Genomic DNA, 19598 nt, shown 5'->3' with positions numbered 1-19598 from the left:
AAATATGACGATTTAAACGTTAGGGACACAAATAAGACTTACCCAAAACGTTAGAGACAAAAACGATACTTTACTCAATCAAAAAAGAGAGAGAATATAAAAGAGAGAGAAAGTTGTTATTATTGTTGTATCAAAAGCCTCACCCAATGCTCCTATTTATATACGTGCAAGGCTCCACTTTTTCAAATGTTAGAAAACATGCACCGTTTATTTTTTAATGTTTGTACTTCCCACTAGTACTTGAAAAGAAGAATAGACAATGCTGAATAGACACTAAATGGACATCCATATTGTAATAAAAACTAAGCATCTTGTGACTTGTTAATTAGAATGGTGCAATGATGATGATGGAGGTGGTACCACTATTCCCGACCTTGTGAGTTTAGCAGTGGTGATGATGGAGGTGGTTTCCAATTTGAATCCAGTATTCCAGTTTACTTAATGTTTGAGGTTTCCCAATTGAATGCTGCAAAGGTTGTTTTAATTTATGTATATTTTTGTGGTCCTCTGTTGTATTGCAGTGTGAGAAGGTTCTTGACGGTTTGCTTCGCGATGGTAGCCTTATCCTCGCCGTCCAAGGAAAAGGCAGGTATTATTTTGCTTTGCTTCTATTAATTGTGAAAGAAAAATATGTTCTTTTGTTACTATTTAAACTGATTAGTTGCTTCATCTGGCTCAAATTTCGATACATGTTTAGACGGCTTAGTTGGTTTTCTAAGAGAGGTATATTAGTACCTTTCTACTCAAATATAGTTAAAAGTGTGGCTCTCTATAAATCGTTGCAAGTTTAAATTCCAAATTGTGGTTCAGCTCTCTTATACGCTGCTAAATAGTAACACTGAATCCTCTAAAATTAGACATCTTCTTTTCTCTTTCAGAAAATCCTGGTGCTATAGAAGCTGTTGTTCGAGAGAGCTTTCATAAACTTTTGAAGGCACACTATATTCAACGCTGCCCTGCATTGGAGCCAGTTGTTTCTACACTCATTAATGCAGAATCTGCTCCTAGAAAGCGGGGTTAAGATGGCCAAGGTAATTGGTTCTTTTCAATTTCTACAGACAGCTGGGTTAATTTTTATACAGGACCCGGATTTATAGCCAGCTTTTTTGTGTAGCAGTCCCCATTTCTCTGTCAGTTTGTAGTGTTATGAAAGTAATGATTTGTCTTACAATCAGATTTAGATGTCTGGGTATGTGTTGGGTAGGAAATTGAATAATTGGAACTAGCACAACCCATCTGTTGAGATTGGTAAAGATGTCAATCACTGAAATTATGGAGATTCATGCAAACAAATTTGAGCTGCAACCTGTTTGGTTTAGACTTCTGATGTATGGCAGCATTGATTAGAAAGTAATATTAAGGTAATGCAACATTGAGTTCAATTTAGTCGTTAATGTTTGGCTTTTGTATTGCACTAATGACCCTCTATTTAGTACTTTCTGATTTGTTTGCTTAATACTTTAAAAGTTCTAATTCAGCAATGATAATATGATATATATGGAAAATACATGAGTGCTGAAAAAAAATTGGATATTTGATCACCATTCAATATCATCATTTTGATTGAAGTTGCAGCAGCATAGTGTTCACTATTGTAACCTAAATATGTATTACCTCAATGTTTTTTCTTTTTATTGATAAACAAAGAACTTTATTAAGATGGAAAAGAAGAGTTTTGATAATCCATGTTTGCAGAAATTTGAAGCACCAGAGACCATAGAGCAACGCATTCTAGAAGCTGCTGTGCCTGGGGAGGCAATCAGATTTGCTGTTACAGCATATACACTGGGTAATGCTGATAGAGAAGCAAAATCAGATGATTCCTCCATCGTAAATGTTGGAGATAATAGTGGTAAGTTTATTGTCATCTTATGTGAATCACTAATTATTTAAGGTTAGTCGGTTACCAAAATTTACTGCACTCATAAGTCATATCAGTAGTATGATACTTCTTTTCCTTACTTTTTTACTTGGATTCAAGGTGGTATTGCAAAAGAAGTGTCAATACTTTGGCGTGCAAATTTTGAGGAATTTATACGGCATCTTAGGCATAAGGTTGGTTTTTTTATAAGTTTCCTGCTTTTTTTGTTTTTTCTTTCTAATGATCTGGTTGATATATTTATGGATCTCATGCCATAAGGTGCTGTTTATATGTATTTGGTGACTTCTTCTTCTCCATCTTCCCTTAGCATTCTGTCTATTATTATTGGATGAATACACTTGAAATATTCCATGCAAATTACAGTTATTGGTCGAGAATGAAAGAAAGCGACTGGATGATGGAGCTGCAACTACCTTAAGTGCCATATTGGATGTGACTAAAACTGTTGAGGAAAAAGTAAAAATAGAGAAATCAGGTTAACCAGATTCCTTACTTCATAGACCTATGATATTACTGTTGTGGCTTTGATTTAACTATTGCCATTTGCCCATAGCACCACTCAGAATTTGGAAACCTAATATTGGATGTTTGCTCCAGTGGTTTTCTCTTTTGTATTGGTTCTTTTCATTAACAAGGGTTCCTAGTCCTCCTCTTCTCTTTGCCTGTCTTTGTCTTTGTCTTTGTCGAATCGATTTTTCCTTTTACGAAAAATAAGAAGAAAAAACTGCACAACTGTTATCTTTTGCACTTGGTTGGCTAACAGAATGTTATCCTATATACGTTTCAGTTCCCCTATCACTGGAGTCCATTTTTACTGAAGCGACGAAAACTGAACACGGTCGTACTATGACCATAGATTGTGTTAGAGCTTCTCTAATACAGTTGGGTTGTCCACAGAGGAACTTTGATGATTCATATAGTATTGGTACTGTGACATATCTTTTCCTCATGTTAGGCTATTTTGTGCAATATAAACATTCTCCTTTTGTTTTATTTATTTATTTTTTCTCCATTTGTTTATGCCAATGGAATTCTCGTTTGTTAACTCTTTTTTATAGTTTGAAGTTCCTTTACAGATTTGAGAACCGTTGTTGAAATGGCTAGAAATGAGGAGGTTTTTATATCTGTCCTTTCCAAGTCAATTATATATGAGTATTTATGTTTCTACATGTAGAACTCTTGTTTCTTGCGTTATGTTGCAGGTTGAGTCAATTGTGTTGAAAAGATTTGGAAGTGATGCGTACAGAATATTTAGGCTCCTGTCAAAGTCTAACTGTTTTCTTGAGACAGATAAGGTTATTAACTCTTATTGGTAAAAGCAAAAATTTAGAAAATGAAAAATATTGTCCGAATTTTTATTTCTATGCGAAAAGAAAATTCAAAGCCCTGTATATCTATGATATGGTACTATTTATGAAAATAAATGAGGTTGTATGAAAGGAATCTTTAGTTCTTTATGGTTTATTGAAATGCATTGAAGTATTTTATAATCCCATTTTAGCTTTCAAAAGATGGTTTTTATGGAAGCATAACAAGGTATGATGTGCCAAAGCCCAATTAAAGAGATTGATGAATTGTCCTTTACTGTAATCCTCTTATAACCTTATACCTAATCTCTTTTCTTTGCAGATAGCAGAGTCTGCTCTTGTTGATAAAAAGGAAGCTCCTAGATTACTATACAAGTTATGGAAGGATAACTACTTGCATATGGAGGTGACAATCTGATAATATTTACACACGCACTTTGTGAAACAGTCTATTTTGTGGTTAGGAACTTAATAAAATATCTAATGTTCCTGCAATCTAATCTTGCTTCCAGAAATTAGTTGTAACTGCAGCTAAGCAATCGAGATTTATGTTGTGGAAAGTTAATAAGCCTCTGCTTTGGGAAATTGTGCTGGACGAGATGTACCATGCTGCCTTAAATTTGAGCTTAAGATTGGCTTTTAAGCAGGAAAAGGATGAAGATGTGAGTTACTCACTCTACAAGTTTGTTTAAAAATTTACCAGTCAATTGAGTTATACCCATTTTTTTTAATCCATCATTGTGAAATTTAGTAACAAATACATTGCTATAAAGATATACCAAAATTTTATAGTGATAAAAGCTAAAAAGGGAACAGAGAGTGGTGCTTCTACCAACTAAGAGCAGTCCAGAAATGTGCATCAATATCACGGCTAAAAAATTTTGATATGGAAATAAAATGAGTGATATGCTTTAATATGGTAATTTTTGGTGTTTTTTAAAATTGTGGGAATATACAAATCGGACCCTCCGATTTGTGTTTAAAAAGTTGAAAAAATTCAGAGTACACAAATCGGAAGGTCCGATTTGTGTTAAAAAAAATTAAAATACTCAGAGTTCACAAATCGGACCATGCGAGTTGTTTGATTTTAAAATTTTGCTTAAGAAATCGCATGGTCCGACTTGTGGTTGGGCAAATATGAATTTCGGAAGCTAGAAAACGGACCCTCCGACTTGTTTGTTGTTTTCAATTTTTTTACTGATGAAGAACTCGCATGGTCCGAGTTCTATTCCACTAACACCACATGGCTGTGAAACACCTGTATTTCCCATGTTTGAGTCCAACACCACTTTTGTTTCCATATATAAATTAAAAAGTGTCAATATCACTTTCATGGTGTTAAATGCAATAAATGACTCAACCACTCGCATAATAGTGTAAAAGCATTCATTCGTTCTTCAACATTATCAAAGTGAACCCAACAAATCAAATCAAATAATAACCGACCAATGTTTGTACATAAAATGTTCCTATGTAATAATGTAACACAAGATAACCATTAATTCCGATCTCTGCTAGGTTAAGCAATATTTTTAATCATTTATGATCTTGTTATACATGTAATAATATGATTATAAAATTCAATAGTTGACAGAAGAAACAGCAAATAGAATAACAATAACAGTTTAGGAACTGTTATACTTACTGTGCATGTGCATATAAAATCAACTACTAGAATGGACCTACTTTCAAATGTTTTGTTGTTTTCAGGGGTATATGCCAAATACCTCTTTTCCTCTCAGGCATATTGCTAAACCAAGTCATACTCCAATAATAATGGGGTCAAAATTATGTATAAATATAAGTGAAAAATTTTACGATTTTTTTAAATTGAAAGCAACTTGATTGAAGAATTTAAGAAACATTCTCCAGCCTAATTACTTTCTTCCTCTTGACTTTTAAATAAAGATATATAAAAATGATGGTGTGAAAGCGGCAATACATGTTATTAATTAATTACCATGTATGCCGCGCGGGGAAAAGGAAGCAGCAAGTTACACCTGTACTTGTACCTTAAAACAAGTACAAGTGGGAATCTAAGAATCACTATATTAAAATTTTAAACTCTTGGATTTTAGTTAGCGGGTTGACTTTCATGTTTATATTTGTTTTTCTTTATCTTGACCTAAGAAAAAACAAGTTAATGGCTATCTATACTATGTCAATTACTGTGCTTTTGGCAGCCTAATTAAATATAAAATTGTCTGGAAGGGTAAAACTATTGGAATTTGACTAGGTATAATATGGCGCGCAATTTAGACAAAAAAAGTTTGAATTGGTTTACAAAAGTGCCAATTTTCTTTTTTTTTTTTTTCCCTGTATAGTTTCCATTTGATATTATAGTTATTATTGTTGATTCAACATCTAAAATTAAAATTGTACTCCTATATAATTGATTCAGAGTATTTATCACTTGTATAGCATTTTGTATATGAAAAAAAAATTAAAAAATTAAAAAATTAAAAAATTAAAAAATTTCAAATCCTAAATTCTAATAATTGATCAACTATATATTCTGTCATCATCATTTTTTTCTTGTTTTTTTAATTAATCTTCTTCCCTCTCTTTTATATTGCCTGAAAAAATGTTTATTGTTAATTATGTATAATATTGTGCGAGATAGCTAGAAGAAATCATTCAAATATATAGACATATAACTTTATTTTATCTAATCTGTGTATAAAAATTTAAATAGTGCAGATGAAATGGGTAATGAATGAAGCCCTAAGACTATATTCAGCAAAAGGCAAGCAAGGGAAGACATTCAAGTCAACGGTTTAACTAACGGTGCCTAAAAGGAACCAATATGTGGATCGACGTGGTGGCCATGCCATGCACCATGACCCGGAGCTTATTATGTGACTAATTTTTTGTGTTTTTAAAAAGTTTGATTATTTAATTTTGATGCATTGTTATTATAAAATAACTTTATAAGTATGTTTAATTAAGTAATGTTATATTAATAAAAATAACTATTATTTACATTAATTGTATAAATAATTATAATTGTATTACACTATCAGTGGATCAAATTAAAATTAAACCCATATTATGAAAACATTCATTTTTTTGTGTGAATAAATTAACTATTTTAGTAGTTGATTATTTTAGTTTGATTAAAAAAATGTGAAATACAGATTTACATGAATCTATAATTATTGATTTAGTAGCTGATTTATTATATTAGTAAAATATTTTTTCACACTGTTAATCTTGTGATATTACATAAATAATATTTATTAACAATAAAAATAAACAGCCAACGAATTATAACTTAAACAGTATAGTCTCCCATACTTATTTAGAGGTTGCGATTTCGAGTGATCTTACTTTGGTAAAATAAAAAAAAAAACAATAAAAATGACAAATCTTTTATTGATTCAGTCGCATACAATATATAATAGCACTCTTTTCCTTTCGTTTTTTCTTGCTTATTCTCAAAAGTAGTAGTGTCCTTTGAATTCCATGAAACCAAGTTCGTTGGTTAATAACTTAATATACGGTATCATTACGGTCAAGCCGTTTGCGTGTTCAAAGTTAGCTACAACAAATTCTTATATGTTGTGCTGCTCGAATTTCTTTTGTCATTAGTATTATTTGCACACTTTTTTGTTATATTATTTTCATAATAATATAAAAAATATAAAAACTTATTTTTAATAAGTTAATATTAGTTAATTTTTTTTCTAAAATTTTTCATTTTGTAAAGTATTTAAAATTTAAAAGTTTATAATTTAGAATTTAGAGTTAAAAAATTATAATTTAGGATCCGAAATTTAAAATAAATAAAATAATCTTAAAATAATTAATTGATATTAACGAAAAAAAATAGATTTCTAACATCGCTCATAAAAAAAGGTAATTGAGACATTTTCTTTCTATTATGTTTGCGCAGATAATAAATTAATAATCTCGCTCGTGAAGCTGAAGGATTCATTTTCATTTTTATCATTTGTTCATTTTGAAATAGGTAGAAAGCTAACACATACATATGGAATGAAATTAGTAATAATAACATAGGGTCCACTTTTATTATAAAACTATATAAATTTAAAATGATAAAATTGTGCCTTTATAGAAAAAAGTATCAAGCATATTTACCATGAGAGAATCATCTTTTATATTATAAACACTATATATTAATATATTCATGAGAAATTAAGTGGCTTAACTTACTTTAAAGTTAGTTCAAAAAATAAGAATTATCTTACACTTATTATTTATAAACACTATTAAATTTTAATTTTAGATAATGTAAATTTTAATACATATTTCTTTATATTTAAGATCGAACAAAATTAAAATTTAGAATATAAAATTTGAAGAGGACTTTAATTTTTGTATAATGTGAAAATAATCCAATAATAATTTTTAATCTAATTCTAATATCATATCAAAAGTTAAATAAACCTAACTTAAATAAAAAAATTAGTTTAAAAAATGGATTAATCTCCATATACAAGCCTTTTCACTATAAAGTTATACAAGTCCTAAAAATCCTTAATTTCTAAAACGCGCCTCTTATGGCATGTATGTTTCACGCGCATCCTTAACAGATTTTTCAATCAATCAACACGTAAATATATGACTTCTTTTTTCGAAAGGATTTCATTTTTTTTTTGAATTTCTTCTGCATTTTCTTGTCTTCTCTCTTCGATCTCTTTCGTGCATTTCTCTCTCTCTTCTCCTTCGCCGTTTTCGTAAGTTTCTCTCTGTTCTTTTTCTTCGTTTTTCTCGTTTTCCATTGTTTTTGAAATTAAACTCTGAAATCGTTTTGAAAATAATGGATGATTCAACTTCAGATTATCAGCTGAACCAGAGCGAAGTGGATTTTGAATTTGAATCCAATTAAGTTTCCAAGGTGTGGTTTAATTCCAGTTAATAATTGAATTTGGATTTGAATCCAGTTAGTATTTTATAATTGTGTAGTTGAATAATGCGTGAACCTTGTCTATGAAATTTGTTGTTCATTATTCCTTATTTGAATTGAATCTAATGTACTAGTTCTGATGAATTTTCTGCATTTTATATCAGACGTTCGGGTGTAAATCAGGAATACTTGGGTGTATTTTAGAAAAGTTTAGGTGTATTTATAGTTTATGACTTTTCATCTCACTTAGAGTGAATTGTCTTATTCTTTTAGTTGAATTATTTTAGTTTCTGTTTAATGATGATTCATGAATCTGATTTTTGTTATTTTTTATGATAGTTTTATAATTCTATTTGCATTTTATAGTTTATGCTTGTTTTAATATGGTGTATTTTTTGTGTATTTTGCAGCCCCTCTATGGCATTGATGAGCAGTTTGTTCTCTACATACAAGCGTTTTTTTCGTACAAGTCTTCTTCTCCTTTTATTGTTTTGAATCCAATCAAGTGGCTGAGGTGTGGTTCAATTCAGAAGAAAAAAATGTAACATTAGAGGAAATATTTTTTTGTACAAAAATGCTATTTGTACACTAAAATCAGCTACTAAAATCAACCACCAATGTATTTGTGTATAAATACATGTGTGATTTAATTTATTTTCAATGTATATTTATATTCCAGTATGTATTTTATACTGGTGACTGACTTGGTGGCTAATTTTAGTGTACACGTAGCATAACTCATTTCTGTATTTGCAGCAAATTTGAGCGTAAAACGTATTTTTATTCTGATAAATTCTGCATAATTTAGAACTCTTCATCTTCTGTTGTTCTTCTTCATCTTCTTATTTCATATTTTCATAATTCTTTTTGGAAAAAAAATTAAACAAAGAAAAAAATACATAATGTTGTAAAATTAAAAAAAAAAGAGGAAAAACACGATGATAAAGATGAAACACGCAAAAAAAAGAAAGAGAAACACAAAAAAAAAGAAGAAAAAAAAGAAAAAAGAGGAAGAGCAGAAGAAGTGCGAAGAAAAAGTGACGGTTATAATTTTTATTGAAAAAAAAAAAGAGTTATTCTTAATATTAAAGAAATGTTTTGAAAACGTAATACATATGTTAGCATATTTTTATGGATGAGTGTAACTTTTATTGAGTTTGGTCTAACTTATAAAATTTATAAACTAAAAAGATTTATATGTATAACATGCCTGTTAAAAAATAAGAATTACCTCATATTTACAAGAGTTACGAGACTTTCTTGATAGTATATATATGCAGAGACAGATCCAAGGGGAGCGTGTGACCTGTGGGGGCGAGAAATACCCACATGAAACTTGTGTATGTATTAGTGTATCTGGCGCACTAAAACAATAGCCCATTTCTAAGTAGGGCAGATATTCAATGATCATACAGAATTTATGTTCCATGTGTATCTAATTTAAGAAATGAAAAATAAATATTATAATAATTTAACTTTAATATACTATTAATATATACGTGTTTTTAATTATATAATTTTATATTAATAAAAATAATGATCTTTTATATATATTGACTGTGAATAATCATTTAAAATAATAATTATAATTATACGATTGTACAAAATGTTTTATACTATTAGTGTATTAAATTAAATTCATGTTATAAATATGAAAGTGGAAGAATTTTTATAAAGAAAAATAAAATAAATTTACATGCCTTAAATATATATTATATTATTGAAAATTTTAAACTTTTTTCCTTTTTCAATAAAACTATTATAGTCTATTATAGTTTTTTATTCTTAAGCAAAACCCTCGAGTATTTAATTAGATGTAGGTAATATGTGTCTTAATTAAAGATACATGTTTAACATTATTAATTAAAAAAATAATTAAAAAATATAAATTCAAATTTTTAATATATTTATTCAGTATTTACTAAAGTAAAAAATTTAAAATTTATTACTAATAATAAATTAACTTTAACATACATTGTCACCAGAGGTAGGTATATATGTCCAGCCTGATCCGAATATCCGACTCGAATTCGAATATTTTAAGGACTAATTTAGTGTGATTTTATCGGGTTTAGGATTAAGTAAAAGTTTTAAAAATAGACGCGATCATTATTTAGGGTCGGATTCGGATCAAGACGAACCTGGTTTTACCCGGTCCATGTGCATCCTAAAGGAAACTAAAAAAGATATATATATTTCAAATTAATTTTAATATTATAGTATATTAATTACAAATTTATTGTTTTATTTTCAATCACACTTGTTAAATTAGAAAATAAATAAAAAAGTATCAAATTAAAATTTATGAATAAATTCAAATTCAAATATAAATATCAATTTCTCAATAACAAGTTTCTTCTTTATAAATAAGTGCATCATAAATAATTTTTTTATAAATTATTGTTAAAATTTTAAAGGTCCGATTTTCACTCAATTTAAACTCGGTATAATTATGATCCGAAAATATTTATGTTTCATCAAATCTAAAATCAAATTAAAATCTAAAAAATAGACTCAATATTTATTTAAAATTAAATCTAAATTAAGACAAACTCGATTTCACCCTATCCATGTACCCCTTAAAATTGTTAGGCATTTGTTATCAACAACCCAAGTGCCGAAGTTAAATATAAAAAGTTGGTCATTCAATATATATTTTCGATATCATATATAAGTGGGTTATATTTGGACAAATTCGACTTGAATTTTATGACACTAAACAATTTTTCATATTCTTAAAATATATATTAACTAATTTTTTTTATCGAAAATAAAGAGATTCAAAATTACAATCTTTTAAATAAATATGTGACAATTATATCATTTGAGCTATAACTTATTGGTTATTAACTAAATTTTTTAATTTGAATATATGTAGTTATTTATATATATATAAAATATTTTTATGTTTTTATATAAAAATATAATTAAAATATATACATATATTATATTAAATAATTTGATATATCAAATAAACCGCACGATCTAACAAAGATCAGAGTTGTGTGGTGCCGCTTTTCGTATCTGTGTGTAATCCGCGTGTTCATATCAGCATGCAGCAAGTAATACGTACACTTTTATTCCATTAATTTTTCTTTCAATTTAATTTGAGGCAAACAAGCTAAGGTCAATGATATCAACAAAACGGTCAACAACCAGATTTATTTATTTATTTATTTCTAGTTTAGCCGCATGCAATAAGCTAGCCGGCCACTTCTAAATAATGAAGTACTCATCACTTTGCATGGAACCAATAATTACGATATATACTCTATAATTATTACACATATCCTATTTCGAAGTTATCAATTAAAATTTAATAACTTAATTATAATAATATAATGTATATATTTTGTATCGAGTTATATACTACGTGTACACTAAAATTAGCCACTAAAATCAGTTATTAATATAAAATATATGCTGAAATAAAATATATATTAAAAATAAATTAAACTATACATGTATTTATAAATAAATACATTAGTAGTTGATTTTAATGGTTAATTTTAACGTATAAAATATAAATAATATTTTTATTTTATATCTACTACTTTAACCATGTATAACATTATGTTTGATTTTGAGAATAAGATATTAAAATTAAAAATAAAAATATAAAAAATTATTTTTATATTTTGTTTGATAAAAAATTTAATATAAGATAAAATAAATAATAAAAAATTTTATTTTATTTTTTTATACAAAATTTTAAAAAAATAAAATGATAAAAGATATATAATTATAAAAAATTAAATATGAATTAAATAATACAAATAATTATATGCAAATATATAATAGTTAATTTTAATGACTAATTTAAAATACACAGTATTTTTATGAAAATAAAGGCCGTATGATAATTTTTATGTTCTTGACAACAAAATACCAAATGGTAAGACTTTATAATTGTCAGAAATTCCTTTCTCTTGTAGTTAACTTTTGAAATTGGATCACTAAATTTTAGTACAATATATTAAAATTTATTTCGCATTATTATTTAATTAAATAATCATCACCAGCCAATAATAGATATTCAATAATGATTTTAATAATTAATTTTATGTTTTTTATTTCAAATTATTTAAGTGAAACAATATATATTTTTGAACAATATTAGAAAATTATTTTTTTTAATTAATAGTAGTTAATTTTTTAAGATTATTTATTTAACTTAATTTATGAATTCTAAAAAAATAAGTAATATTAATTAATTAAAAACTAATTATCTATATATTTTAGAGGAGTGCTACATATACAAGTTATTTGGTTTACAAGCCATACAAGTTGGAAGAAACTTAACAAAAAACACGCTGGCCCATATACGATTTCCATGGCGTGCTTCGCGTTCCTCCTTCTCCTCCTCCTCTTCCTTCTTCTTCTCCTTCTTCTTCTCCTACGACTCTTCTTTTTCTTCCTCCATGAAAACGAGTTTCTTGCCAAATTTGTTCGATATCCTTAGTGCGTTCTCTTTTTGCCTTTTCATTAATTCGTTGTTTTATCTGTGTTTATCATTGGTATTCTTGCTTCGTTTTTTTCGATTTTTATGGTTTTTGAAATCAAGTTTTGAAATCGTTTTAAAGATAATGAAACTTTAGAAATACACCCAAACGATTACAGAAATATACCCAAACGGTTACAGAAATACACCCAAAGAATTACAAAAATACACCCAAAGGATTTAAAAAATACACACAAAATTCGTTGAAGTGCACCTTATGCATAATTCAGAACTCTTCTTCTTTCTCCTCCTCATCTTCTGTTGCTTCTTCTTCTTTTTCTTCATTTTCTTACTTCATATTCTCATAATTTCTTTTGGGAGGAAAAAATCAAACAAAGAAAAAAAATACATAATGTTGCAAAATCAAAAGAAAAATAAGGAGAAACACGACGATGAAGATGAAACACTTAAAAAACGAAGAGACACAGAAGAAAAAAGAGAAAAAAAGAGGAGACATAAAAAAAGAAAAAAAAATAACTTGTATAACTTGTATAGAAAAACGCTTGTATGTAAAAAATTTCTTTATATTTTATTAAAATTCTCATATCACTTAAAAGTATATGAATGATATCTTTTTTTTTTGACGTGCTTTAAAGATAAAACCTCCCAACCACACGATTTTATTGTAATAAAAAATAAAAAAAATATTTGAAAAAGGAAAGCGAGCATTTGAAAGAAGAAAAAACATAGGGTTGGACCCAGAAGGAAAAAGATTCAAAGGGCTAATAAGTAAAAATCACGAGGGTCAAAAGGTTCAACATGAGATTATCGACACTGAAATATATATTCAAAATCAGGTACGGTGTCACCTTTTGTAGTCAAAAGCAACGCGTTCCTCGTCCTATAAATACCACCTTACTTCCTCTCCACAACACATCACATACAACAACCAACTCCATTAATTAGATTACATACATACATGGAATTTTTAGGGTTAACTGCGATTCTTGTTGCCCTATTGGCATCATTTTGCTTCCTGTTGATCTTGACACTAACATATGCATGGTGGGTTTCCCCATTTCTAACATATAACAAGCTTAAAAGATGTGGATTTGGAGGGCCAAACCCAAGTTTCCCACTTGGAAACATCAAAGAGATGAAAAACAATAAGAATATTAAATCTTCCTCATCATCAACCCATGATATACACTCACAAGTTTTTCCCTACTTCTCTTGCTGGCAGAAATCTTATGGTAAGCAAAAATAATAAATAATTAAATAATAAATAATGTATGATGGACCACCTATATATATAATGATGTTTATGTATATGTAGGTAAGGTATTTGTTTATTGGCTAGGGACGGAGCCATTCTTGTACATTGCTGAGCCAGAGTTGTTGAAGAGAATTTCCACGGAGGTCATGGCCAAGAGATGGGGGAAGCCAAGTGTGTTTAGAAATGACAGAGACCCCATGTTTGGGAGTGGCTTGGTCATGGTTGAAGGCAACGATTGGGTTCGTCATCGCCACATTGTTGCACCCGCATTCAATCCCATTAATCTCAAGGTATCATACTTTTTCCTCTCTGCAAGTTGCACTTTATTATATTATTTAGGGTTATACTACGTGTACATTAAAATTAGTTATCAAAGTCAATTATTAGTATAAAATATATATTGAAATATAAATACATATTGAAAATAAATTAAATTACATATGTATTTATACACAAATATATTTGTGGCTAATTTTAGTAGTTGATTTTAATGTACAAATAGCATTTTTTTATTATTTATCTACACACATAGTGCGCGTGTGCGTGCACGTCCATCTTGAAAAGTACGCATGCACTTTTACAAAGTAGCTGCGACTCTTTTTCTATTGGTTTGCCACACACATAGTTGGTATATTTTAACTAGCAAATTGAATTGAACAAATCAAGGATAGAATTTCCTAATTAGGAAGTTACGAAGAAACTAAACATTTTGTTTTAATTGAATAGGCGATGGCAAGCGTGATGAGTGAGTCGACAAATGAAATGATATCTCGATGGAGCAGCCAAATTAAGATTGGAAAACACGAAATCAACGTGGAGAGTGAGGTCATAACCCTCGCCGGAGAGATCATCGCCCGAACTATCTTCGGCTTGAAAGACGAGAGCGCTAGAGGCATTTTCAACAGGCTCAGCGCCCTTCAAATGACTCTCTTCAACACCAATCGCTACGTCGGGGTTCCATTCGGCAAGTACTTCAAGGTCAAGAAAACCCTAAAGGCCAAGAAATTAGGCGAAGAAATCGACCAGCTCTTGTTGTCTATCATTGAAGCTCGCAAGGCCTCGCCCAAGCCCAAGGGTTCTCAGAACGATTTGCTGTGTTTGCTGCTCCAAGAAAATAAGCTCACGACGAGGGAGCTTGTTGATGAATGCAAGACGTTCTTTTTCGGCGGCCATGAAACCACTGCGCTTTCTCTCACCTGGACTTTGCTGCTGCTCGCTATGCATCAAGATTGGCAGAACCAATTGAGACATGAGATTCAACAACTTCTTGCTCAACACAATCACGTTATTGATCTCGCCATGCTCTCTAGCTTAACCAAGGTAATTAATTACTAATTACTTCAAGCGCGTGTGCAATTGAAGCATGTGATTTAATTGCTGAATTATTGGGGAACATACTGACCCACTTTGTCATCTAAATTGAGAGAATGTGTCCCACTAAGCACTACTTTACTAGCATACTTTATAAAAATATTATAAAATTAAGTGTCACTTTCTTTCTACTTTTTAATTTACTCTATCAATTGCTTACCTGACATCATGCTGCATCTTATAACTAAAAAGCAACTTATTAACATTATTCGATCATTAGAATTACTAAATAACTTGAAAAAGATCACATTATTAATTTATACTTTGATACATATGCAGATGAAGTGGGTGATGAATGAAGCTCTAAGGCTGTACCCTCCATCACCAAATGTGCAAAGGCAAGCAAGAGACGACATTCAAATGGATGGTTTAACAGTGCCTAAAGGAACCAACATGTGGATCGATGTGGTGGCCATGCACCATGACCCGGAGCTATGGGGACACGATGCTAATGAGTTCAAGCCAGAGAGGTTCATGGAGGATGTGAATGGTGGGTGCAAACACAAGATGGGTTACTTGCCATTTGGATTTGGAGGGAGAATGTGTGTTGGTAGGAACTTGGCATTCATGGAGTACAAGATTGTGTTAACTCTACTTCTCTCCAAGTTTAGTTTCAACATTTCTCCAACTTACCGTCACTCACCAACTATCATGCTCTCTCTAAGGCCTACCCATGGAGTCCCACTCATAGTTCAGCCCCTTTAGACCATTCATTTAGACCACTCATTTTTAAAAAGTATATATATATAGAGCAGATGCTTTTAATTAATTATTTCTAATACAGTTTTAGTTGGCATGGTCCCCTGATGTCTTCAGAATGAACTCAATTATATACAAGTATATGTAGTTTATACAGGACTAATTAGTATGTATTTTCCCCACTGTTAGTTCTGGATTAATTGTTAGCTAACTAGAGTAGCCAAGTTTTTGGGGGATACATTTGTTTGTTTGGGATTTAATTATGCATCCGGTATGTATTTGTATGTTGAATGAGCCTGCTCTGTGTATCATGTATGTATTGATCAAAATTTAATATCATTCTTTATATTTCTCTTTCATATACTTCTCTAGTGACATATCGCTTGATCAAAAAACAAGTATTAGGCTCCTCATCAATAGAAGCATCCTTAATGTATTCGCTTGATATTTTTTATGTGGGAGAGAGAAGTGTATAACAAGAAGCTGTGAACAGAAGTGTGTTTCACATTGGTATGGGATGTATAAATCGGATGCACCAATTTGTTTGTTTTATTTTTTTTTTTCAAACAAACAATCACAAATCGGACGGTCCGATTTGTGAATTCGAAAAAAAAAATTTTTAATGTTGAAATCGGACCGTCCGATTTTTATTTTAAAAAATAAAAAAAAATAAAAAATACAAAACGGACCCTTCGATTTGTAGTTTATTTTTTTCTCCAAACAAATCGGACCCTCCGATTTGTAATTTATTTTTCTCTTCAAACAAATCGGACCGTCCGATTTGAATAAAATATATATATATATATATTTGTTAAGCCATCAATCAAACACTACTTTATGTCTCTCTTTAATTAATGGACTCGAATAGTAGTTATTTTGGTATTTGTATGGAAATTCGTTAGGTTTAAAAAAGAATTACCTGCTGACTAGATAGATTGATTTAAATAGTAAAATGACTATTTCACCTAAAAATTATTGGGATATGTAGCTATTACCGTTATTTTTAATAAATTATCAAAATTGTTATAACGAAATAAAAAATTATTTGTGCATATATATGATGAGAACTCATCAAATTTAAACCTCTTTGGTTTCATGAAAAATTGGCATGTTTATTATGGAAATCACGCATTAGCTTATAGAATAAAGTGTGTTGGCATGTCTGGCAGAAACGACAAATTAATTTATAGTTAGTCATTGGTGTAACCTCATTTAGTCTTACATAGATTAAGGTAGGTAACTATATGTATGTTGGGAGCTTATTAGATAGTAAATGCAAATCAATTAACAATGTCTAAACACATAGATGACGCCATAAGATATTATATTATTACATACATACAACAACTAATTACATTATATATTCTAAAAATATTATTTATATACTAAAATCAGCTACTAAAATCAACCATTAATATATTTGTGTATAAATACATATGTGATTTAATTTATTTTTAATGTTTATTTGTATTTTAATATATATTTTATACTAACTAACTTTGATAGCTGATTTTAGTGTACACATAACATAATTCTATATATTCAATTGTCTATTTGTCTGCGATAAGAGTGAAATTCACTATTCAACATGACATGTTTCAAAAGATATCAAAATAGAAATTAAGTTCTTCTAGAACATACACACTGTTAAGAATATTGAGATGCCATATATTGAGATGCCACATAATAAGACACGTATAACATATTAGAGTTTGTTAGAGAAATCAATTTAAAAAAAGCCGAGTCGGTTACATTTAATAAAAAGTAGTTAGAGCTCATTCACTGTAAGTACCAATGCACTGTAATAAACTAGTCAATTCAGCTAATACAATTCATTTTCTAGAAAATTTTCCTCCTTCTCTCTCTTTCTCTCTCTCTTTCTCTTTCTCTCTCTTCTTTCATTCTTATTCTTCATCTTCAAAAGTCTGATACTTTTACATGGTATCAGAGCTCAATGATCCATGAAGAACACTGCGCCAACACCAAAAGCTCCAATGAGCTTCCTCAATTAGAACACGTTCACTGTGTTTTCAGCCATTAAACTCAACGAGAACAACTACAAAGCATGAAAAAAGCAAGTACTAGTATGCATAAAGGTGAACAAGCTTTAAAGTTATCTTGATCCAAGGATGGTACCTACTAGGTTTAGCTCAGAATCAGACAGACATGAAGGAATCGAAGCTCAAAGCTACACAGACTGGGAAGTGCAAGATCAGTGCCTTGTGGCTTGGTTAACAGCAACAATAGAGTCTAACTTTGTCAACCGTGTAATTGAGTACGATTATGCATACTAGATCTGGAATGTATTGGGTGAATATTTTGAGTCTAGAGTCAAATCGAGGATTAAGCAGCTCAAGACTCAATTAAAGATACTCAAAAAGTACGGTTCTTCAATATTTTGAGTCTAGAGTCAAATCGAGGATTAAACAGCTCAAGACTCAGTTAAAGATACTCAAAAAGCACGGTTCTCCAATAACCGAATACATGGTGAAGATCAATCAAGTTGGTAATGTACTTAATGCACTTGGAGCTCCACTAACCAAGGACGAGTATATTGAAGTTGCACTGGGAGGGCTTGGCGAAGAATACAATGTTTTCATCACCGTGGCAACAACAAGGATTGAAGAGACGTCAGAAAGCGAGTTTGAATCTCAATTGCTCGCTTAAGAAGAATTAGTTGACAGATTTAGAAGGACGGAGCTAAGACCAATTCAGGCAAACATTGATCAAAGAGAAGATACTCCAGAAAGATTTCAAGAAAAAGAGTTCAACAACTATAGAAGAGGTTTTCGAGGCTCAAGAGGCAAAAGCTATTTCAGAGGCACAAGAAGGTCATCATGGTGGCAAGGCAGTAGACTGCAATGCCAATTTTGTGGGAAACTTGACCATACAGTAGTGCATTATTTTCATAGGTTTAACCAAGACTTCATGAATCCACAAATGCAGCCCCTCAATGCAGCACATCCACCTTCAGTAGCATTCCACAATGGTACAAGTTCTCAAAACTCTCAACAAAGATTTCAAGAAGTGAAGATCTAGCCTCCCGCACCACTCAATCCTCAAACATTCCTTACACTGCCTTCAGCTCTCTCAGACACAGCTTGGTACCCTGATTCGGGTGCATCTCATCACATCGCGTTTGACAAAATGAACCTCATCACAGGATCTGATTATGATGGCACTGAACAAGTGTTTGGAGGTAATGGCCAAGGTATGGATATTAAACACATTGGAAGTTCATTCATGCATGCATCTTTATCTAACAGACCTTTTAAATTGCAAAACCTATTACATGTACCTAATAATCCAAAAATTTAGTGAGTGTAGCCAAATTTACCTTAGACAATAGTGTGTTTTTTTAGTTTTGGCCTTATCTTTGTAATGTTAAATGTCAGATCTCCAAGAAGATCCTCCTTTAAGGATTGCTTAAAGAAGGGCTTTACAAGTTTGAAGGGATCGAAATTGGCCCAAGAACAAAGTCTGTACCTGTTAATCCTACTTGTTTCACTGCAAATATTGTTGAAAACTCCAAAAACACATATGTTGAATCTGAAAATGAGTATATGCAAGCCACTGCCAATGCAAGTTTAGCATTGAATAATAAAGAGAGAGCTTATGCACCTTCTCACCTAGCCAAACTGAATTTTAATTCAACGGCAAATAAATTTGTTACAAGTCCAATTTCAATTTGTAATTCTGCCTCTCAATTGTCTATAAATACCTTAGTAAGTCCTGTTTCAAATGCAGAAGCC

At 30.2% G+C, this 19598-nt stretch overlaps 2 protein-coding genes across 3 annotated transcripts; both read left to right on the top strand.

The window, feature by feature from the left end:
• The first annotated feature begins 285 nt into the window (after positions 1 to 285).
• On the top strand, positions 286 to 3997 carry LOC130951856 (uncharacterized). Of its 2 annotated transcripts, XM_057880598.1 has the most exons (11): positions 286 to 403; positions 522 to 585; positions 879 to 1031; positions 1696 to 1852; positions 1982 to 2055; positions 2246 to 2357; positions 2670 to 2807; positions 2959 to 2996; positions 3085 to 3177; positions 3512 to 3595; positions 3702 to 3997. In XM_057880598.1, the coding sequence occupies exons 3-11, from the start codon at positions 990 to 992 to the stop codon at positions 3879 to 3881; spliced, it is 918 nt and encodes a 305-aa protein (XP_057736581.1). In that variant the 5' UTR covers positions 286 to 403; positions 522 to 585; positions 879 to 989; the 3' UTR covers positions 3882 to 3997. The 2 variants fall into 2 exon arrangements, 1 of the variants encoding a protein (XP_057736581.1); XR_009074128.1 differs by lacking the exons at positions 286 to 403; positions 522 to 585; positions 879 to 1031 and adding an exon at positions 1206 to 1361 and having other exon boundaries at positions 2670 to 3595; positions 3702 to 3854.
• A 9452-nt stretch (positions 3998 to 13449) lies between these two features.
• LOC130948126 (cytokinin hydroxylase-like) lies at positions 13450 to 16192 on the top strand. The gene is made up of 4 exons (XM_057876839.1): positions 13450 to 13753; positions 13837 to 14066; positions 14503 to 15096; positions 15427 to 16192. Exons 1-4 carry the CDS (start codon positions 13480 to 13482, stop codon positions 15850 to 15852), a joined length of 1524 nt encoding a protein of 507 aa, XP_057732822.1. The 5' UTR covers positions 13450 to 13479; the 3' UTR covers positions 15853 to 16192.
• The last annotated feature ends 3406 nt before the right edge of the window (positions 16193 to 19598 follow it).

Source organism: Arachis stenosperma, chromosome 9, assembly GCF_014773155.1.
Source record: "Arachis stenosperma cultivar V10309 chromosome 9, arast.V10309.gnm1.PFL2, whole genome shotgun sequence".
NCBI classification, from domain to species: domain Eukaryota; kingdom Viridiplantae; phylum Streptophyta; class Magnoliopsida; order Fabales; family Fabaceae; genus Arachis; species Arachis stenosperma.
Note: the sequence above shows the minus strand (reverse complement) of the source record. Positions and strands in the feature narration are given on the sequence as shown.

Excerpts from the sequence above, each read along its gene's own strand:
- LOC130948126 (XM_057876839.1), top strand. The coding sequence starts at position 13,480 with ATGGAATTTTTAGGGTTAACTGCGATTCTTGTTGCCCTATTGGCATCA. Across the intron at positions 13,754-13,836 it reads TTGCTGGCAGAAATCTTATG|GTAAGGTATTTGTTTATTGG; the intron begins GTAAGCAAAAAT and ends ATGTATATGTAG. Across the intron at positions 14,067-14,502 it reads TCAATCCCATTAATCTCAAG|GCGATGGCAAGCGTGATGAG; the intron begins GTATCATACTTT and ends TTAATTGAATAG.
- LOC130951856 (XM_057880598.1), top strand. The coding sequence starts at position 990 with ATGCAGAATCTGCTCCTAGAAAGCGGGGTTAAGATGGCCAAG. Across the intron at positions 1,853-1,981 it reads AAATGTTGGAGATAATAGTG|GTGGTATTGCAAAAGAAGTG; the intron begins GTAAGTTTATTG and ends CTTGGATTCAAG. Across the intron at positions 2,997-3,084 it reads AAATGGCTAGAAATGAGGAG|GTTGAGTCAATTGTGTTGAA; the intron begins GTTTTTATATCT and ends GTTATGTTGCAG.